The sequence below is a fragment of the Phodopus roborovskii genome, unplaced genomic scaffold, assembly GCF_943737965.1.
Source record: "Phodopus roborovskii unplaced genomic scaffold, PHOROB, whole genome shotgun sequence".
Taxonomy (NCBI): domain Eukaryota; kingdom Metazoa; phylum Chordata; class Mammalia; order Rodentia; family Cricetidae; genus Phodopus; species Phodopus roborovskii.
The window spans coordinates 33,711,514-33,732,936 of NW_026126418.1; the positions used below are offsets into that span (position 1 = coordinate 33,711,514).

The 21,423-nt window shown below is 41.2% G+C and overlaps 1 protein-coding gene across 1 annotated transcript in view; it reads left to right on the forward strand.

Annotated features, from left to right (window-relative positions):
• The window catches only part of Mettl8 (methyltransferase 8, methylcytidine), a 50,900-nt gene extending 29,693 nt beyond the window's left edge, over positions 1-21,207 (forward strand). The window contains exons 3-9 of the mRNA XM_051184506.1: positions 5,956-6,299; positions 7,756-7,805; positions 12,058-12,121; positions 13,571-13,710; positions 19,591-19,697; positions 20,056-20,121; positions 20,866-21,207. Coding sequence (XP_051040463.1) covers positions 5,956-6,299; positions 7,756-7,805; positions 12,058-12,121; positions 13,571-13,710; positions 19,591-19,697; positions 20,056-20,121; positions 20,866-21,023 — 929 coding nt within the window. The 3' untranslated portion in view covers positions 21,024-21,207. The remainder of the gene's footprint in view (positions 1-5,955; positions 6,300-7,755; positions 7,806-12,057; positions 12,122-13,570; positions 13,711-19,590; positions 19,698-20,055; positions 20,122-20,865) is intronic.
• The last annotated feature ends 216 nt before the right edge of the window (positions 21,208-21,423 follow it).

The following is a 21,423-nucleotide window of genomic DNA, read 5'->3' on the forward strand; positions in this document are numbered from 1 at the left end:
GGTGTTCATTGTCTCAGGTTATGAGGAAGTTGACTGCGCTTCTGAGAAGTTCTGGAAACCATGCACACTCTGGGGAACTGTGGACTTGCCAGCATCCCCGCCATGGGTGCTGGCTCTACAATGCTGTATGGTTCTGTTGCTGTGCATGAGTTCATCCAGGAATCTCATCCCACTTGTACCTTATCTCACTGGAAGAATGGGGCTTACTTGGTTCTGTACTCACCTCTCTTTGTGAAGGCTAAGTCCAGTCAGCATTGGTTTCACAATTCACAGATCTATTATCACTTGCATTGAGGCTTTAATTCCAACTTGGTGGTACTTCGTAATTGGGAGGAAAATAAGAATCAGAAAGACAGATTATCTTTAGGGATATTTTGGAGGGAGCACATACCACCAGCTTTGTATTATCCAAATGGTGCTTTGGGATGGCCAAGAACCAAGAGCTTTGGAATTTAACTGACTTAATCTAGGTCCTGACACTTCCCTTTCTGGCTAGGTGACCTTGGGGGGAAAATATCTCATGCCCTTTGACACTGAATTTCTTATCTACAAACTGGAATAATATTGTCTATCTGAAAGATATTGTTACTCCAAATTGTTGGCTTCCCCCATTGTCAGCTGCTCGTTCTCTCTCCTTCCCTCCCTCCATTTTCCCTCCTTCCTCCCTCCCTCCCTCTCTCCCTCCCTCCTTCCTTCCTTCCTTCCTTCCTTCATTTGGTGTGGCAAAGCCAGAGGGTATAAATGAAGCTTCATGTGAAGAACTCAAACTTGTTCCATGTCCGACACACAGACAGGTAGGAGTTTTGGGCTCACAGATCTCATCCCGTGGTGGGTAGGTAAGCCAAGGATTTGGGATAAGTGAAATGATGGGGAGAAGGAGAGGAGCAAGGGGAGAGGAGGAGGATAAGAAGATTAATGGGATGACCATGATTAAAGTGCTTTATATGCATTATGAAAATGTCCCAATGAAACCCATTATTTGTGCAGTTAGTTAATGGGAAGAATAGGTCAGTGTAGGGAGGAATATCTGTTTTTTTTTTTTTTTTTTTTTTTTCTGAGAATGGCTGTTCTCAGGCACTTGTTACCTCTTTTAAGAGTATGGTGATTCTTACCAAGGCAGCCTTATAGGGTGTCACTTCATATGTAAATTAGGTCACTATGAACAGGCCTCCAGAAATCATGATCAGCTATCTTAGTGCCAGTTGGTTTTAGCTAACCCACCTAAAGAGAACATCTGGCCTTAAAACATTCTGCCCCCCCCCCCAAAAAAAAAAAAAAAAAAACAAGATTAGGACAAGGTAGAAATTCAGCTAGGCCAATAAGCAGTACACTAGGGAACAAGACTGTTAGGAGGAGTAAATGGGAAAAACATCTAAGAAAAGCATTTGATATAGAGTCTGATACTGTGTGTCCCTGTTGTTTTGTTTGTTTGTTTGCTTGCTTGCTTGCTTGATGTTTTGTTTTGTTTTTGAAACAGGGTCTCTATATGTAGCCCTGGCTGGCCTGGAATTCAGAGGTGTGACTGACTCTGTCCCTGCTTCTGTCTTCTGAGGCCTGGATTAAAGGATGTACCACTACACCTAGCTAGGGTTGAATTTAGGTGCCCAATGTGTTTTTATTTGAATGTTAACTTATTACAGTTGCATCATTCTAGATTAATAACTGGTAATGCTTGTTTTCCATAAATCCTTATATATGTATATTTACACACACATACACACATATATGTACACACACACACACACATATATATATATATATATATATAGAGAGAGAGAGAGAGAGAGAGAGAGGCTTAAACAGGTTGTACAGCTTAAACAGGCTATACAGATATGCCAGATGAATGGTAATTTACATGAGGTTCTGTTTTTGTGTTTGTATGTATGTGTTATATGCATGTAAGTATACCTGTATGTGGACATGTAGAAACTATAGCAGGTTACATGTCTTTCTCTAGTACATTTAGCCTTAGTATCAGTAAGCCAAGTTCCTGCTTGGTTGGTTGATTGTGGGTTTTTGGGTAGGCTGGTTTGCTAGCTGGTGAGTTCTTAGGCTCTCCCTGTCTCCACCCCCAATGCTGAGGTTACAGAAATGCACAACCATGTGAGGTTTTCCTGTGAGTGCTGGGGATTTGAACTCAGGTCCTCATGTTTACAGAGCAAGTGTAGTTACCTACTGAGCTATCTCCCCAGTCCCCTGTTACTATTCTTTATCTTAGCTAACATCTTTGCAAAAGATAGAGCTATTTAATAATCATTATATCACCCTGTTCCAAACTTTCATCTACTCTGAGTATAAAATAAATGTCAAAGTTACCACCAATCCCTTAACTGTTATATGTGTGTGTTTCTTATTAGTATCCTGTATGTGTCAGGTGCTGCATAGGTATGCCCAGTTTTAGCCTGAATGGTTTACTTGCTCATTTCCAGACTGCACATTTGAGTTAGTTATCACTTCTTTCCTACAATAAATAAAGCTGTTTGCACATACTTTTGTCATATTACTCTCCTGAATTCCCTACTCCACCCTGGTTAATTCTTAGGGGAATACACCTTGAGATCAGCCATGGTGTAGTGTTAAATCTAGTTAATGGTGATTCATCTCAAATTCACTTCATAAGTAGCTTCATACTAGAAAAACCAAATCCTAGAGATGTGACTAAATGTGGGTCTCATTAGCTATAAATGTAGGTCTTTGGGCTGCTTTTTCTTACAAAAATCTATTTGCACAGAGTGAGTTACACAGAGAGGTCTTAAGACAAAGGAAGACAAGAAGTTGTAAGAAAACCCTTGGGAAATCTGGAAGTTTTCTATTGCCTCCTGAGTCTAATTTCCAGAATGTTGTTTTGTTTCCTTCCACAGTACACAGGTGCACTTTGATTGTTAAAAGTGAACATAAACAGAACTATTTTCAAGATAAATATGCATTTTTTGGACTAACCATCAATAGGCTTCTTTTGGTTAATGCAGATGTGATGATGGCTTAGACTTAATAGCACACATTCCTCATAGTGATAGGGCCCACTGCCATTCCTCAGACCCTAAATGCAAATGAAATGCCTGTCTTTACTTCTGCTGCCAGAGTGGACTCAGGAAGTGTGTGCCTGGGTGAGTGAAAGCCTATGGGACAAGGTCATAAGAATAAAAATGAAGGAAAACTATGAGGGCTTCAGGACAGTCATGAAATGAAGGGCACTGACTACAGGCAGCTACATGATTCATAGGTTGAGACTATGATGTTATGAAGGAAAGGATTCCATTATTTTTTATTTATGGTTTAGCATTATTTGAGAATCCATAGTAAATTCACATGGATCAAAACTAAACAAAAATTCTCCATTAAACCACAGCTTTCTAAAATTTGTTTGGTTTTGTTGTTTGTTTGAAGCAGTGTCCCAATTTGTAGCCAGGCTGGCCTTAAACTCATGACGGTCCTCTGCTTAGCCTCCCCAGTACTGGGATTACAGGCATGAGCCACCGTGCCTGGTGCTGTTGTGTACCTATCCATGCTAGTAAGTATGTGAGGGCATATGCCTGCATGCTTATGTACACATGTGGTTTTCTTCCTTCTTCTTCCTTCTAGTGAATGGCATAATATACATACTGCCCTGTATCTTACTCTTCTCCAACACTAACCCTTTGAAATCATTACATACCCATCCGGAAGCTTTTGCAGACTTTGAAAGCACTTTTTAAAATGACATGAGTCTGTCTGCTAGGGTAAAGGTAATTCTTAATCCATGGATTAAGCCTAAGGATGTTACATAATTGGAGTCAATACATGGCTGTTCAATAAAAGATACAGTGAGCAAGTTATTTTACTTACTTAGCTTATTCTTTCATTTATTTTGTTTTTATTTGAACTTGTGAACCTCCTTCCTCGTCATAAGTGCTAAACTTAAAAATATGTGCTACCATGATTTATTTTCGACAAGAGTTTTTCCATATAATTCAGGCCGGCTTTAAATTCTCTGTGTATTTCAGGCTAGCTCTAACTTGTGATCCTCCTACTTCAGCCTCCCAAGTATTGGAATTTCAGGCCTGTGTTACTATGCTTGGCTTGAATCATTTTATTAATGCAAGGCAGAGATGGGAAGAAATGGAAGGCTAAGAAATGCCTGAAGTTCTGAGACCACTGACATAACTGTGGTCCTTTAACCCAGGGATGACATCCCTAAGAGCTTGTCCATTCAAGAAAGCATCGGTAATTCTCTTGGAGAATTCCATCAGGAGACAGCAGAAGAAAGAGATGTCTCTGGATTTGGGGTGTGGTGGCCCCGACAAGCAGTTTCAGTTCCTTTTTTCAAATGTAGAACCAGGAACTCAATAAGAGTGAACTGTAACCCTTTTGTTCTAAAGTTAGTTCATTTATAATTCCCACATTTTTTTCTGATTGCCGGTATGCACATCTGTCATTTTTAAAGTGCATTTGTAGATACAGACTGGGATGGGATACTTTCTCCTAGAAAATAAAAAACACACACATAGATACTTGATTAAAAATATGTTTGTTAGGCCACGTGTGTTAGTACATGCCTTTAGCCTCAGTATTTGAGAGGCAGAAAAAGGTGGATCTTTGTGTGTTTGAGGCCAGCCTGTTCTATATAACAAGTTCCAAGCCAGTCAAAGTTGAATAGTGAAATCCTGTCAATATTATATATATGTATGTATTTATATGTTATATGTATATATTATATGTTGTTCTTTTGCTGCAGCTATTGCCTATGAAACACAAACACGAGACTCAGCGCCCACGTGGAGTTTATTGAGAGAGGGGAGAGAAAGAGGGGTAGCTGGTGGCCAACCGAAAGCAGGGAGAGAGAGAGAGAGAGAGAGAGAGAGAGAGAGAGAGAGAGAGAGAGAGAGAGAAGAAAGAGAAAGACAGAAAAGCAAAGAGAGAGAAGGCCAGAGAGAGGGGCGTGCGCGTTTGCTTTAAAAGGGGGGCTTGCGCATGCGTAACTGAGTCCCCTGCACAGCCAGGTAAACCTTGAGCAGCCAAGAGCATCCCGCTCATCGTCGGGGACGGGGTCAGTAGACTGCTGGTTCCCAACATTATATATGTGTATATATTATATACAATATTGACAGGATATATATATAATTTCAAAACTCAGCTGCAGAAAAAAATTCTTAAAGATTCTATTCCTCACAAAATGGAATGGCCAACTATTGGCAGAAAAGTAGATTTTTAAGAGTAGGATTAAATATCTTACATATTGATCTTTTGAAGAAAATTAAGTGAACTTTTGTATTTTTAGCCTTACATCAAGTAAGTTAAATTATTATAATAATATTATAATTATTAAATTTAAAATGGAATTGTTGATAAACATATGTGTCTTAGTCAGTGTTCTATTGCTGTGACGAGACACCATGACCATGGCAACCCTTATGAAGAAAACCTTTTCATTGGAGCTGGCTTACAGTTCAGAGGTTTAGTCTGTTATCATCATGGCAGGAAACATGGCAGCATGCAGACAGACATGGTGCTGGAGAGGTAACAGAAAGAGAGAGGCTTGGCTTAAGCTTCTGAAACCTCAAAGCCCACCCCCAATGATACACTTTAATAAGGCCACACCTACTCCAACAAGGCCACATACCTTAATCCTTTCAAATAGTGTCACTCCCTATGAGCCTGTGGGGCCATTTTCATTTAAACTACCAGAATGTGTAATATATTTCCAGTGTTATATTGAATATTTAAAATTTTGTTTTAGGTTGTTCTAGACAGGTTTCTCTGTATAGCCCTGGCTATCCTGGAACTCACAATGTAGACCAGGCTGACCTTGAACTCAAAGACCTGACTGCCTCAGCACCCCAAGTGCTGGGATTAAAGGCGTGTACCACCACATTCAGCTTAAATATTTAATTATTAAAGGCACTTAGTTACCAAAATAGCAGCCAATAGTAAATACAATTGATAGTAAAATGGATTTTTTTTTCCTCTCTGTTTTAGTTAAGTTTGAAATCGATGCTAACAAATACTGGGACACATTTTACCAGACTCATAAGAATAAGTTTTTCAAGAATCGTAACTGGCTGTTGAGGGAGTTTCCTGAAATTCTTCCAGCTGATCAAAATACTAAAGAGAAAGTGAAAGAATCATCCTGGGATCAAGTCAGAAGCAACTTCGCAAGAATGCAGAACACAGGAACTCACTGTCCAAAGGGCTGTGTCTCATCAGACCCTCCGAGCAAAGGAAGGTCTAACTATTCCAGCGTGGACTTGGAAGAACACAGGAAAGGGCCTGGAAAGACAGAGCACTTTCCCGGTAGCAATGCCACTTTCCGAATACTGGAGGTACTGTGTCCAAGGAACAAGACAGGAGGTGATGGAGTATGAAAGTGTACACCCCATATTATTTTATGATAGTCCAGATTGCATAGGTGGAAAGACCAGACCTAACCAAACTCTGAGTGTGCTTGCATGCAGAAGCAGTTCTCAGAGCAGACTCACATCTTTAATCAATCAAGTTTTAAGTTTGTGGCTTTCATTTCATTTGTGTTACTTTTTTCCCCCTTTTAATTTGCTGTAATTTCTAACTTGGAGGCAGTTTTTAAATACTGATAAACTTTTGGCTTTAATATTTGCTCTTTTCTACCCATTTTGGGGTGAAATAAAAAGTAAGCCAGATGTTTAGTTTGCTGTAATCTAGTGTAGCTAGTGGTTTTCCACTTTTCTGATTCTGCAGGTAATAGTTGTTGATTACAGAGAATTTGCAAGAGCACATAAGAGAAATACAATTAATTACAACCCCATGGACAAGTTATTTAGCCACTTTTTGGGAGGGAGGGTTTGGTTTAGGTTGTGTGTGAGCTTTAAGACTTTGTGTTGTTCTAGTTAACATCACATCATAGACAGTTGTCTGCCTTTAACCACTCTCTTTGAACATTTTTATGGCTGCACAGTCTTCTGCAAGTGAGGTTACCATAATTTTACTTCCCTGCTGTCTTACCACTGGTGTTCGTTAATTGTTTTCTCAGCAAGTGTCTTTGGGTGTAGACTTTACCTCCATTTCCTTTCCCATCTTGGGTTAGATTTTCTAGTTTATAATATTTGGAAACTTTCAGAGCTCTTAAAACAGACTTCCAAATTGCTTCTGAGAAGCTATACTAATACAGCCAGACAGGCGGACGTGTGCCCGCAGCCCAACCCTCAAGAAACAGAAACAAGAATATTATACATGTTCAAGATCAGCCTTTTCTCTCTCACTCACTCATATGAGGATTTGAACGTGATAGACAAGAGTTCTACAACCCAGTCCATTTTGAGGCATTTTCTCCCTGAGTTGCTCAGGCTGACTTCAGACTGACTCACTCTATGTAGCCCAGTCTTCTTGCCTCAGGTCTGAAGCTCCAGACCCCTCTTACCCTGCTTCAGTTTATACTTTTTTCGCCTCCTGGTTCTTCAGACATTGAGAAGTCACATGTTATTTGTGCTCTGTCCATTCCTTCCCTTTGCTTGTCTGTTTATGAGTACTGCCCTTTATCATAGCTCCTGCAAGTGCTTTCTGGCTCTGTGGTATCTACAGTGCATTGTACACTTATTAATTCAGTTGGGAGAGGGGCTTTGGTGGGTTGGAAAGATTTCCACAGCCAAACTTTGATTGTTACTATTGTGATTTGTTTCTTCTGGCCTTTGAGTTTCACAAGTTCTGCCATACCCAGAAATCTAGCAATCACTTATTTTTTAAATAGAAAATCCAATATTGGGAGTGAAATGTAATGCATTCACATTTGTTTATTCTCAATTTCAGGTTGGCTGTGGTGCTGGAAATAGTGTTTTTCCAATCCTGAACACCTTGCAGTGAGTTTTAAGTGTTTTCCTGTACAAAATCTTATATATTTATGGAATGTTGAAAAATTCTGGAAATACCTTGTCATGCCTATGCCAAGAGTTCTGAATTCCCATATAAACCATGACTAAGGCAAGTTTCAAAAGATATGTTCTTAGTGACTAACATCTCTTGAACTGGAGAGCATTCTGAAAAAACATTCTGCAGCCATGGGTGTGAAGTAGTTTTTAAACTTGTGTTTACGTAGAAGACAGAATGGGAAAAGAGCAAGAGATTCCATCCTTCCACCAAGCTGTGCTTTGCTCAGCATCAGACATAGTGTGCTCTTCCTGGGTACCAGATGGCACCTTACACAGAGAGTTAGGATTGCAGCACACACCTCACTCCTCATCATATGGTAACACACACGCACCCTTTGCACGGCAGATCATTGTGCCTCCACTCAAAGTTATCCTGAGTGGTAGCCCTGAGCACAAGCAGAAAGTAGAAATAGATGGAAGGTAAAACTAGATAAGGATAACACTGACGTCCTCCGGTCTCACCTTGGTGTTTTAGTGTTTCTGTGATGAAGCCACCCCTTACAAAATCCTCTATACCTTTTACCTCCAGTTACCTGATCTCTCCAATTCTTTAAGTTCGCACAATGCCGTTCACGTCATTTTCCCGCTAATATCAACATAAGCACATTTCAGAGAACTTTTATCAGGAGGAGGTGAGGCATCCCCATCACTCTAACATAGCTGCTGTGCAATGTCCATTCTGCATGTATGTTTTTTAACTCAACAATATGATCTCTTTAGCTTTCAATTACAACTACGTAAAAGCATTTGGGAAGGCAAAGAGCAGTACAATGAATTTCCATAAACCCACCACCATGATTCAATAATTATTTGCATAATGCCAGATATCATGCCACTTCTGGATTCAGGATGCATCTCCAAAACATCAGGCTATTCATTGATGCTTTCGTACACCCAGTGTAACAGACAGTGCTTTCCTAACATTATCTACTGGCAGCTTCTGGTGCAGGGCATGGTAGGTGCTAGTGAAGGGTGATGACCATACTTTATTGTCTTGTCTCCCCTTTTCCGGCTTCCATGATGAAGTTTTCTATCCTCCTATATCACATGACCAGGTCCTTTCACCCTAATGACCCCACACTGGCTGGTGGTCTTGCTACCCTATGCCTGTTCTCAAGCTATTACTAAGCATGCCGTTCTTAAATTTCTTGAGTCTCTATTTTGTATATCGCAAGTAGTCTAACAGTATTATATAGCAAGAGCTTAACAGGTATTGATTATTAGTTTTGTATTAGTTAGTTAGACTTTCACTACTCTTTTCTTCCTCTCTCTCTCCCCCCCCCTCTCTGTTTGTTTTTGTTTTTGTTTCTTTGTCTTTTGAGACAGGCTCTCTCTGCATAGCCCTAGCTGTTTTGCTCTGTAGACAAGGCTTGCCTCTGCCTCCTGAGTGCTAGGATTAAAGGCATGTACCACCATGCCTGGAATGGAAAGTTCTAAGTCCCTCCCTCTTCTGCACCCCTTCCCGTTCTTTTCTTCCCCCCCCCCATTTTCCTTTTTTTCCCCCCTCCTCATCCTCCTCATCCAAGAAAGTTTTACTTTAAACATCAGGCTAGCCTCAAACGAGATTTTTCTGTCTTCATCCTCCATTACTGGGATTACAGGTGTGCTTAATAACCTGGGGAAATGACTGATCTTTAAAAGCCAACAGCGACCAGCCTTCCAAAGGGAGAATTAAGCGCCCCACCCCCAGGATTAATGTGTTACACTTTGAGAATGTTTCACCATAATTAGACCATTGGAATTGAAGGGTCAGATCATTCTCCAAGGATCATTTCTTTCTCAAAGACTGTCTGCTGGTGTGGTGGTGGTGGCAGTGACGTGCACACCAGTTACTGGGAGAAGAGCCAAGGCAGTCAGCTGACTTTACGAAAGGCTTGGAAGGTCATGGGGTGGTCACAAGGCTGCAGCTTGGGATGCTGATGCAGTCAGAAATCCATCTCAGAGGTCAGGCTGTCACCTTGATAGGACACATGGCACATGTTTTCCTTTAGCTGCTAGACTCTTCTGGGTCCAATAGGTGTTCTGTCACTACTCAAAGGTAGATGGCAGGCCTTTCATATGTGTCAGCTGGGCAAGAGTCCAGAAGGGCATTCTGAATTATATAGATATTTTTAGAGGGCCATCTGAGTTTTAAGTTCCTGGGAGGCAGAAGCAACCTTCCTTAAAATGATAATAATAATAGCAGCAGCCACTATAATAATGGCTGGCATCTATTGAGTGCTTGTTTTCTGAGCCATGAGTCTTTTAGAAACCTTACCATGTGGATCCATTCAGCCCTCACAACCACCTTAACATCACACTTATCTCTACTTAAAGATGGAGAAACAGAGTTACAGGCAGATTAAGAAACCATCCCCAGATACATCACTTAGTAACAGTGGATCCAAATGTTAGGCATGGGGCAGCCTGGTTCCAGAGGCCTTTCATCATTAGCCACAGATCTCGTTCTCTCTCTCTCTCTCTCTCTCTCTCTCTCTCTCTCTCTCACACACACACACACACACACACACACACACACACTCACATGCATCTGAGTGCTAACTGAGCACGTTTCATAGGCATACAGCACTCAGTAGCTCACAGGTCACAGTGATCCAGGTTTCTTGAGAGATTACAAAGTATATGCTAGTATAAAGTACTAAGATGTATTTATGTATTTCTTCTTTTCTTTTTTTGAGACAGAGGCTCATTCACTCTGTGGCCCAGATGGCCTTGAACACTGTTTGACTCTTCTTACCTTGGCCTCCCTCCTGCTGGAAGTAGAGCCAGGTGCCCCATTGCCTAGCAGAGCATCGTTTTTATAGGAGACAAATGAAAAACAAAACAAAACCAAGTGCTGTGATCGTTTACTTTGATTTAGTACTGGTTAACGTTTCACAGTCAAGTCCCACTCACTATACTTCTACTTGTTTGGACAGATCTTAAGTCAAATGCAAATCCTAGTGCTACATAATAGACTAGTTAATTATATGTGAATTATAGTATTTATCAGCAAGCAGCCTTTAACAGTATAATCTAAGTCCAGGCTGCTAAATTCATAGTTTTGCTTATATTCCTTATTTACTTAGAAGTCCACCTTGCCTGAAATGTCTCTTGAATTAAGAGGCTTAATCTGTGCTTCAGACCTCTGGTATATTCTGTTATATTGGACTCTTTAGACCAATGTACTTCTTATTCCTGGCATACGATTCCTACCCGTAAGTCCCTGTGCCATGCTGATTCTCAGTTAGCAATCCCAACCTGTCCCTATAAAACTTTCAAGACTTAGACACTTTGGGATGCTGGTCCCTTCGAAAGTTGTATGAAACCAGCCATATCCCCAAATACACAGTCCACAAAAGCCAGACCCATGCTTACACCTACAGACATACCTGTTTTCAGCAATCTAGATCTTTTCTAAGCAGCATGATATAAAGATTGTTTCATACCACCATACAGAATTTGTAGTATCTGCCTGTCCATGAACAATGCAGAGTCCAGCCATCATTTCTGGATTTCAAATAAAGGCCAAATAGAATATGTTTAAGTTTGGAGGCCAATTAAAATTAGTCAAGATTTTCACATGGGTGAGCATTCCTGTGTAAAATAATAATAATAATTTCCTGAAACTGATTTTCAGAAAAGTTAAATTCATAAAGAAGTAGCAAATCCAGGATTCCTATACAGGTCTGCTTGGCTCCTAAACCCACAGTCTAAGTAGTTGAATTAGATAACTTCATTTCCTACTTCATATTCTAATGTTTGGTGTATATATTAGGTTCAATAAATGCTTGACGATAACTTGAAAAGATACCCAAGAATTAGTGTGTTAGAGTTTGATTCTGTTTTAGAAATTGCATTTATTGCCATTATAAAGTTATATGTGCCTTCTGTCCTGTTAGAACGTCAGAGCACCTGTCTGGAAAGGTTCAGGCCTAACAAGTTGCAAGTAAAGGAGGAATGAGGGGCACAGTGTTTTAGGGAAAAGGCAGAGCTATGCACGGTAGGCATTGGGGGGGGGGATGATAAGATGGGAGGGTGGGCTTAGAAATTTCCATATGAACACGGAGTAAGACATAGGCAGGTGCTCCTTCAGCACAGGACAGGAGTTTCAATGTTACCCTGTAGTGATAAGTGCTTGTCACACCTTCTCTAGTTTGAACATGTCTGCCTCTGGATTTAAATGCCTTTTCCATTTGCATAGGAACATTCCAGGATCCTTTCTTTATTGCTGTGATTTCGCCCCCGAAGCCGTGGAGCTTGTAAAGGTATGCTTTATAAGTCTTTAAAGAGGCATGGACTGAGGAGATGACCACCAGGAGAGTGCTCATCATACAAAGCAGGAAAACCTGGGTTAAAAAACTGGCATGGGGGTGTGTGCCTGTCATTCCAGCATTGAGGAGCCAGAGACAGGAAGACCCTGGGGCTTCTGGCCAGCCAACCTAGACAAATCACTGCCTCAAAACACAAGGTAGGGGGCAACTGAAAAGTATCGCTGACCTACACACACACACAGGGACACAAGCACACACATGTCCACAAACACTTAAACACACATATGAATGCACAAATGAATGCACACATAAATTAAAAGTAAAGAGAGAGCGGGGTAGTGGTGGCACACATCTTTAATCCCAGCACTTGGGAGGCAGAGGCAGGTAGATCTCTGCTAAGTTCAAAGCCAGAGCCTTAAAAAGCAAAACAAAACACCCCCCCCCCCCAGAATAAGTAAATGAATAAATAGAGGCTTTGAAAGTTCTAAATTAAGATGCCTGAAGAGATTAGCTTAGCAGTTAAGAATACTGATTGTTCTTCCAAAGGACCTGGATTTCATCCACAGCACCCATATGGGGCTCACAATTGTCTTTTACCCCAGTTCCAAGAGGTCTGACACCTGCTTCTCAACTGTGTGAGCATCAGGCAGGCACATGATGCACAGACATATACAGAGTGAAATCCCCATACATGTAGAATAAATATATAAATAAATTTAAAAGGTCTAATTTTGGGCTGGAGAGATGGCTCAGCGGTTAAGAGCACTTGTTGCTCTTCCAAAGGGCCCAAGTTCAGTCCCCAGCACCCACACTGTAACTCCATTCTCAGAAGATCCGATATCCTTTTCTGGCCTCTGCAGGTAACAGCCACAGGCATACATGCAGGCAAAACACTCATACACATAATTTTATTTTATTTTTTTAATGTAAGGGTCTGTTTGTCTTTGATTCCTCAGTGTAGCTCTAGCTGTCCTGGAACACAGTTTGTAGATTAGGTGAGTCTCAAACTCACCAAGATCTGCCTGCCTCTGCCTCCCAAGTACTAAGATTAAAGGTGTGTGCCACCAACTCTATGGCTTTGTTTTTGTTTTTTATTTTAGGATAGCTTGAAATCAGTTAACAGAGTACTGAACTAGAAATGAAGTTTGTTCACAGGAAAGATGCGTGAGAGAAAGAAAATGCTAATTTTTATTACACTTGTTTATTTTGTGGGAAGGGAATATACATGCCAGGGGGCTTGTGTGGAAATGAGAGAACAGTTTGGGGGTGCAGCTCTCCCCTTCCACCATGTGGGTCCTGAGAGCAAGCACCTTTATCAACCAGGCCCTCTCAACGATCCAAGAAAGGGTTTCTTAAAAACCTTTAAAAAAAAAATTATAAGGAAAGGAAAAGAAACCTCTAATAGTCTGCTACCTCCTGCTTTTTATTCCTTCATCATGACAGTCACATGCGTCCTACAGTGAGGCCTACTGTTGTGCCTTTATTCATGATGTGTGCGATGACGGCTCAGCCTACCCTTTTCCGGATGGGATCCTGGATGCCATTCTCCTTGTCTTTGTGCTCTCTTCTATCCACCCTGACAGGTAAATGAAGACGAGAGGGCAACACTAATGTGTAAAGCTTCTTTATCAGTCGTGGTTTTTAGAACTGTCAAAGCAAAAATGACAATCCCAGAATTTATTATTTAGTGAACTCCACTATGTTTAACATGCAGTTTCTCCTTTCTTCACACTTTTAAGAGAGAAACTGGTCAAATGCTTCCTTAGCGAGCTTTCTGTCACTGTCAGAATGAAGAGAGCATATTCTGGCAAGACACATACCTATTAAAAGTGACAGCACTTCAAGGAAATTACAGATGCAGAACAGCTTAATCGACTCCCAGGAGGGAGAGTGTACTAGGTGATCAGAAACAAACATCTTTGATTTAGTGTCTTCTTGAGCGTTTGAGGAGAGGTGGGCTGTAGTCTGTGTGGTTTCGAACTTGTATTTTAAAGAAACTTGCTGAGGAATTGTGGCTGTAGTGATTTGACAAAGTAGGGTCTAAGGTGGATCGAGAGCTATGGTTGATTTGGATGAGTGTGGTGTGTGTGTGTGTGTGTGTGTGTGTGTGTGTGTGTGTGTGTGTGTGTGTATTAACTTTAGGATCTTATGCATGTCGGGCATGTGCTCTTCCTTAAGTATGACTTAGGTTCTTACATTTACATGATGTTGGTTTTCATTTTTTATTTATTTTTTGAGTCTCACTGTATAGCCGGTGCTGACCTTGAACTCTCTTTCCAGCCCAGACTGACCTCAAACCCCCAGTGGCCCTCCTGCCTCAACTTCCCCACTGTTGAGATTACAGGCATGTTCCACCATGCACACCCACAGGACTTGTGCTTTTGTGAGATTTCTCATCCCCCACCCCCTGTAAAAGAAGGTACAGGTCTGCATGAGATTTCCTTTTGTTTGATAGAGTAATCCTTTCCCACAGAAACCTGAGTCCTCTCATGCTAAGTTGCTAGGGTCTTTGCTGGCTTTTTAGTTTCCATCCAAAGCTGAGCACTTTACTACTTAGTGAGGGAAAATGTGATTCCCAAATTAATCAAAAGAAGTTATATTTAAATCTGATGCATAGATTAGGTTCCATCAAGCCCCTTCCTCCCCTTCATTTCCACAATGCATTTCTTTTCTGATAATGTGTTCATCTGTCGACACTGCTGCAGAATAGTAAAATGTCGACTCTGTGTTTTGCTTCTGTACATGAATAGTTAAAAGGATAATGTAAGGGATAAAGAGCAAGAGTTCCTATTTGGTACTTAAAACAGGAAATGCATAGATTCCAAAGAAGACTGCAGAAAGACTATTTGAAATTGGTTCAGATAATGTATTTTATCATGATTTGACTTGAATATTAGTAAGAAGGGGAAACATATCATAGGATGATTACCTTTATAATAGAATACTCACTCTGTTTATTATAAAATAAATTCAGGAGTATTGTGTCAATACAACTTTTTTTTTCTATGTGGAAATGACCTAAAATAAGGTGGATGAGCTGGGTGTAGTGGTGGACACCTGTGGTCCTAGCTATTTGGGCAGTTAAAACACAAGGCCCTGGAGCCCCAGGTGTTTGAGACCAACCTGGACAACACAGTGAAACCCCACCTTGAAACAGGCCACAGGAGGAAGCTGACTGTCTTTCTGGTCATTGAAGTAAAAGAAAATGTAAGATACATAGTGTAAATAAAAGCATGAGGAGTCAGCAAATGAGAGTTTCTATTGTTTGTCTGTTTTTATCTTTTTCCTTTCCTCTTACTCTGTCTAGGGCCAGGTAAGGACAGTAATCAGCTGAAGTGCACAAAATATACAAAGGGCTTAGCATAGCACTTGGATGAGGCTGGTAGAGCTGTGTGAATTCTAGTCTAGACCACTCAAGGATAGTGAGACCTTGTCTTTAAAAAAAAAAAAAAAAAAAAAAAAAAAAAAAAAAAAAAAGAGGAGGAGGAGGGAAGGAACAAAGGAAGGAAGGAAGGAAGGGAAGAGGAAGGAAGAAAGAAAGGAAGGAAGGAAGGAAGGAAGGAAGGGAGAAGGGCCTTGATGATTAATACCAATTGTAAACTTGACAGAATCTAAAATTGACTGGGAGATAGGCCTGTGGAAATTAAATCTTGAGTACATTAATTGGCATGGGACAGCCTTTCTTAATGTGGGTGGGGCCATGCCCTGGGCGAGAGATTCTGGATATACAAGATGGAGAAAGCAAGCTAAAACTGTCCTGCACTCATGGTTCCCTGCTTTGTGACTGGATGGGGTGTGACCATCTGCTTCAAGCTCCTGACTCCTCAAAGCCCCCACCATGGTAGTCTGAAACCTTAACTGTGAACCAAAGCAGACCCTTTCTCTCTGAAGTTGCTCCTGTCAAAGTATGTTATCACAGCAGCAAGGAATGTGGTGATATTTTGTTTATGATCTAACACATAAAGCTTGCCTGAAGGTCAGAGTGCAAAGCTAGCCACACTAGTCAGCCATAGAAGCCAGGCAGTGGTGGCTCACACCTTTAATTCCAGCACTCAGGAGACAGAGGCAGATGGATCTCTGTAAGTTCAAGGCCACCCTAAGCTACATGAAATTGATCCAGCCTAAGAGAAACAGAGCTCACACAAAGGTGAATCCCAGCACTTGGATTGGCATGTCTTTAAGCCCAGCACTAAGGAGGTGGAGACAGGAAGGGATATGGCTGGATAGAAAGAGGAATATAAGGTGGGAGGAGACAGGAGCTCAGAGCAGTCTGAGGATTCATAGAGACAGGATCACCTCTTTGGTCTAAGGATTCAGTAGAGGTAAGAACTCTCTAGTGGCTGCCTGTTTTGCTTTTCTGATCTTTCAGCACCCCCCCCCCTCCCCAGTATCTGACTCTGGGTTTTTATTATTAATACCGATTAGAATTCATGTTAAAGGGGAAAGCAGCTAAGACAGAGGCCTTGTTCCTGTCTTCTCTACTTCATTCCCAGCTTGGTCCTACGTGGTTCCCAGGAGCCCGAGAGGAGATGGAATGACAGGAGAAGCCACCTGCTCCTGTACTCTGTACACACTCAGGTGTTTGACGACCATTCATTTACACAGTGGCTGCATAGGGAAGTGTTTTATTTTTTATTTCACTCTTATTTTACTAATAATTCCAGATGTTTTTCTCTGTACATAATACATTTATCTTGAAATTGTATGTTTTTAAGGTTTAGCTTTCTTATTCATTGTCAGAGACCAAGGATGTAAGCACAGCATGAAAATGACCTAAAATGAACAAAAATATAATTTTTCCCTTCATGTATTTATGCTTCCTTCTTTTTTTTTTTTTTTTTTTTTTTTTCCTTGTGCTGAGAATGGAACTCGGGGTCTCACACATGCTACAGGCCAGCATCCTTCTGGAGCTTGGTAGCTTGGAAGTTGTTACCATGAGTACCCAGCTTATATTCCAGTTTTTAAAAAGAGCCTTTCATGAAACATGCATCTCTTTCTGTCATATATTTCTCCCCTATTCAGACTTATTTTTATAGAAACTTTTATTTTCTCCCTACACACTTTCATTTCTTTCTGTTTTTTAATTTTTGTTTTGTTTCTTGTTTTTCAAGGCAGGGTTTCTATGTATAGCCCTGGCTGTCTTGGAACTCATTCTGACCAGGCTGGCCTCAAACTTAAAGATCCACCTGCCTCTGGTTCCAAGTGCTGGGATTGAAGGCGTGCACCACCACTGCCTGGCTGCTTTCTTTATATGTGGCCAAAGCTGGGTTCTACCCCACTATTCCACTAAATGTGGTTTCTTAAGATTTTAAAATTATGCGTGAGTGTGTGCAAGTGTATATGGTCCTGTGTGTTCCACAGCATGTATGTAGAGGCCAGAGGACTACTTTAGAGTGTCACGTCTCTCTTTTCATGCTTTTATGGGTCCCAGGGATCCAACTCAAGTTGCCAGGCTTTTGTGGCAGGTACTTTTACCTGCTGAATCATCTTGGCAGCCATGAATGTTGTTCTAAATTAAAGGAATTTATAAATTGTATGAGCTAACCTCATCTTTGCAGAATAAGAAAGTCTCAACACCTTTAATTGTCTTAAATAAAGTAGAGGCAGAGCTGGTGTGGTGGCTCACTTCTTAACACCAGCACTCAGAAGGCAGAGTCAGGAGGACTTATGCAAGTTCAAGGCCAGCCTGGTCTTCATGAGTTCCTGGCCACCTTGGGCTGTGGTGTAAGTCCCTATCTTAAAAGCCAAAGTCAAATAAACAAAAAAGAGACAACAAAGACTTGTGTTGTAAGCTGCCATTTCCCTTTCTTCCCATAGCAAGCAGTGGCAAATAGTTCTGTACCCTCATTGCCACTCCCTGTGGGCTTCATGAGTCCTCTTCCCTGGAGCTCTGCGGACAGCTAATGCCCATTACTCAGCATAGATAGAAGACCTGAGTCTTTCTGGCCACAGAACATAGGCCGTGAACACAGAACCCAAGATACTACATCAGGGTTTATTTTAGGAGTCGTATTTGATTGCACACTACAGAAACAGGATGGGGAATAAAGAATAAAGCCAGAGCCTTCTGGTATTGAGCTGGGAATTGGGAAGTGACTACAGTCAAAAACAAAACAAAACAAACAAACAAAAAACAAGAATAAAGAAAAAAGAGTTCTTTTTCTTTGAGAGGAAACCATGTACATAAAGGCCTGCACAGGCCACAGAGGCCACTGTGCTGTCGTGTTTATTTGGGAGAAACACCACAGGAAGGATTCATCCTGAGAAGCCTCTATGAAATAAAACTTTGCCCTCTAGATTAAAATCATGAAACTCTTTTTGCAATGAGGTGATTTGCCAGGACCATTGTTTGAAGTCAGACAACTCATTGGTAACATCCATGGAGAACTAACAAGAAGGTATGTAGTATAATAGGAAATGATTTTGTTTCTGAACTTGGGGGGTAATTGTCTTTCCCAAGGAACTGCCAATGGGAAACAGGAAACAGCAGAGGGGAGAAGGAGGAGGAGGGAAAAAACTTGATGAGCAATGGATAGGATAGTGAAAGAAAAGAAAAATAATCTCTCTGTCGAGATGGACGAGGGTATCTTTCAACTAATTGAAGAAGTCAGGAGTTGAGATGGCTCCGAAGGTGAAGTGCCTGCTGTGCATAACTGAGGATCCCAGTTCAATTCCAAGAATTCAGGTGAAAAACCCAAACACGCATGGATGCTGCCTGCAATCCTGGCATTCAGGAGGCAGACCTGGGAGCAAGATGGCTCGTTAGACTAGCAGAAACTAGGTTCCATGAGAGATCCTGCATGATGTCAGCTGTGTGCTTACACATATATGTGAACTTGTATATGCATAATCATATGTACCATACATGTACACACACAAAAAAAAGAGGGAGGGAGGGAGGGAAGAAGGAAGGAAGGAAGGAAAGAAGTAAGGAAAGAAATGAACTAACGTGGAGGAAAGATGACCTGTTTAACTGGTTAATTTGGGGTGGCTCTGGCATATTGTGTTATTTTTCAGAAAATGGAGTGTCTTTACCTTTGTCTCCTGCTGTATTTAGTGGCAGAAATATAAGTGGAGACAGGTGGGTGAGTTGTCTGTTTGGTTTGTTTGAGACAGGGTCTTACTATGTAACCAAGGCTTTGATTGGTGTGGAACCCATGATCCTCCTACTGTAGCCTCAAAGTCTGGGATTACAGGTTTGTGGTTTGCAATTCAGCTATGACATGGGATATCAAGCTCTGAAGCTCCTGGCTGAATTCAGTTCTTGAAACACTTAGACTTCTGAATTTGGTTCCTTCAGATACAAAATGCTTTTGTGAGTTGTTTGTTTTGGGTTGTTTGCTTGTTTGTCTTTGTTACATGTATGATTTCTTTGGCTTATTTAGATCTTATTTTGTCTCCAGGAAGGTTGACTCTAGCATATAAAACCTTTCCACACAGGTTATCTTACTTTGTTTTCCTAGGATGCAAGCTGTGGTCTGCCGACTGTCCAGGTTGCTGAAGCCTGGAGGAATGCTATTGTTTCGGGATCATGGAAGATATGATAATGCTCAGCTTCGATTTAAAAAAGGTAGTAGGGGCTGGGGGAGGGGTTCAATGGTTAAGTTCTCTTGAAGAAGATGAGAGTTTGGTTACCAGCACTCACACCAAGCAGCTCACAACCACATGTAGCTCCAACTCCAGGGGCTCTGACACCCTCTTCTGACATCATCAGGCACCCACCCGCATGTGCATATACCTACGCACAGACACATATATACATAATTAAAAATAAAGATAAAAAATTTTAAAGCTAATAGTATATTGAATTTTAAGTTGTTTTAATGTGTTTTTGAGAATATAAAAAATATGTCATGTCAAATTATTTTGATTTATCTTGTTTTTCAAGAAACTATCACGTTCTTCCTTTTTACTATTATTTTCTTTAGGGCGTTGTTTATCTGAAAATTTTTATGTCCGAGGAGATGGTACCAGAGCTTATTTCTTTACAAAAGGTATGCTGATCTATTACCTAAGGTAAATGATGAGCTGAGAAAACCCTCCTCAAGTGATCGTTCGCAGGGAGACGCTCCACCGAGCGCAAAGCAAAGCCTCGGCAGTGATTAGACAGCCGATGTCTTCATGCCCTGGTGCTTGTAGCAGTACCACATAAAAGCGTGTAAATAGCCTTTGCCGTTTAATCTTCTTCCAGTTAAAATCACTTTTAAAGAGCCACTTGTTTCACTCTTACTAGAGGAAAAGTGCAGGCTGTAATTTTGGAGATGTTGTTAGCCTGGATATGGAAAAAAAAATCCTAATATGCCACAGCCATAGGAAAGAATTTTATTTTTGTAAGTCTAAAGAAAATTAGTTCTCACTGGTGAATTCCTTGTTTTATACCAGTATTTCTGACAGCACTGAGTGAATCCAGCATCCAAGGGTTCCCCCAAACTTGATAGAGCCTTTTATAATATGTAATCTTGGGTTGTAAAACAAAGGCTCATGAAGGAGGCGGATTTCAAAGTCTGGAAAGCCTTAGCCCTAGCTCGGCTCAGATAATCTACCCTGCCGGTGCTGGCCCTGTCAGTGTGTTTAAACTCGCAATGTGTGGGGAAGATAAAAGAGCTCCACTTGGTTTTGTGGGCTTTCTTCACCTAGCTGTGTAGTGCTTCTTGGTATAAATGAAACTTGGATGAACAATCCTCCCCTGGTGGCATTGGTCCTTACCTCCCCTCCCCCCTGCCACTTTTGTCTTAAAGGGGAAATCCACCACATGTTCTGTGAGGCCGGATTACAAGAAAAGCAAAATCTGGTTGATCACCGCTTGCAAGTTAACAGGAAAAAACAAGTGGCAATGCACCGAGTGTGGGTTCAAGGAAAATTCCAGAAACCATTGCCCTGGACTCTGAGGAGCTGAAATTAGCACTCTCCTTTCTCATGACTGACGGAGGTGCCATGTTAAGGTGTGAAACCAGGGTGTGGTGTTGCTCAAAGGCAGCAAGGAGAAGAGCATCCATCTGTGGCCAGGCTGCTCAGATGTCTGCGCTCTTCGGGTTTACAGAAGTGACCTGCACGATTGTCCCAGCCACCCTCTGTGTTGTCAGAACTTGAAATATAGGTTTGTTTGGTTTTATTTAGTCTCGTCTAACCATGTTCCCTTGAATTTTACAATTAGAATTAAATTACTGATAGTTTTGAGAAATGTAACCTGTCCATTCTTTAGAAAAGGGAAAAACTATCTACTTTATTGTTGGGTATAGGAAGGCATCCCCAAACAGTGGAACTGCTCCCTCTCAACACGTGCCTTGTTTTAGGGG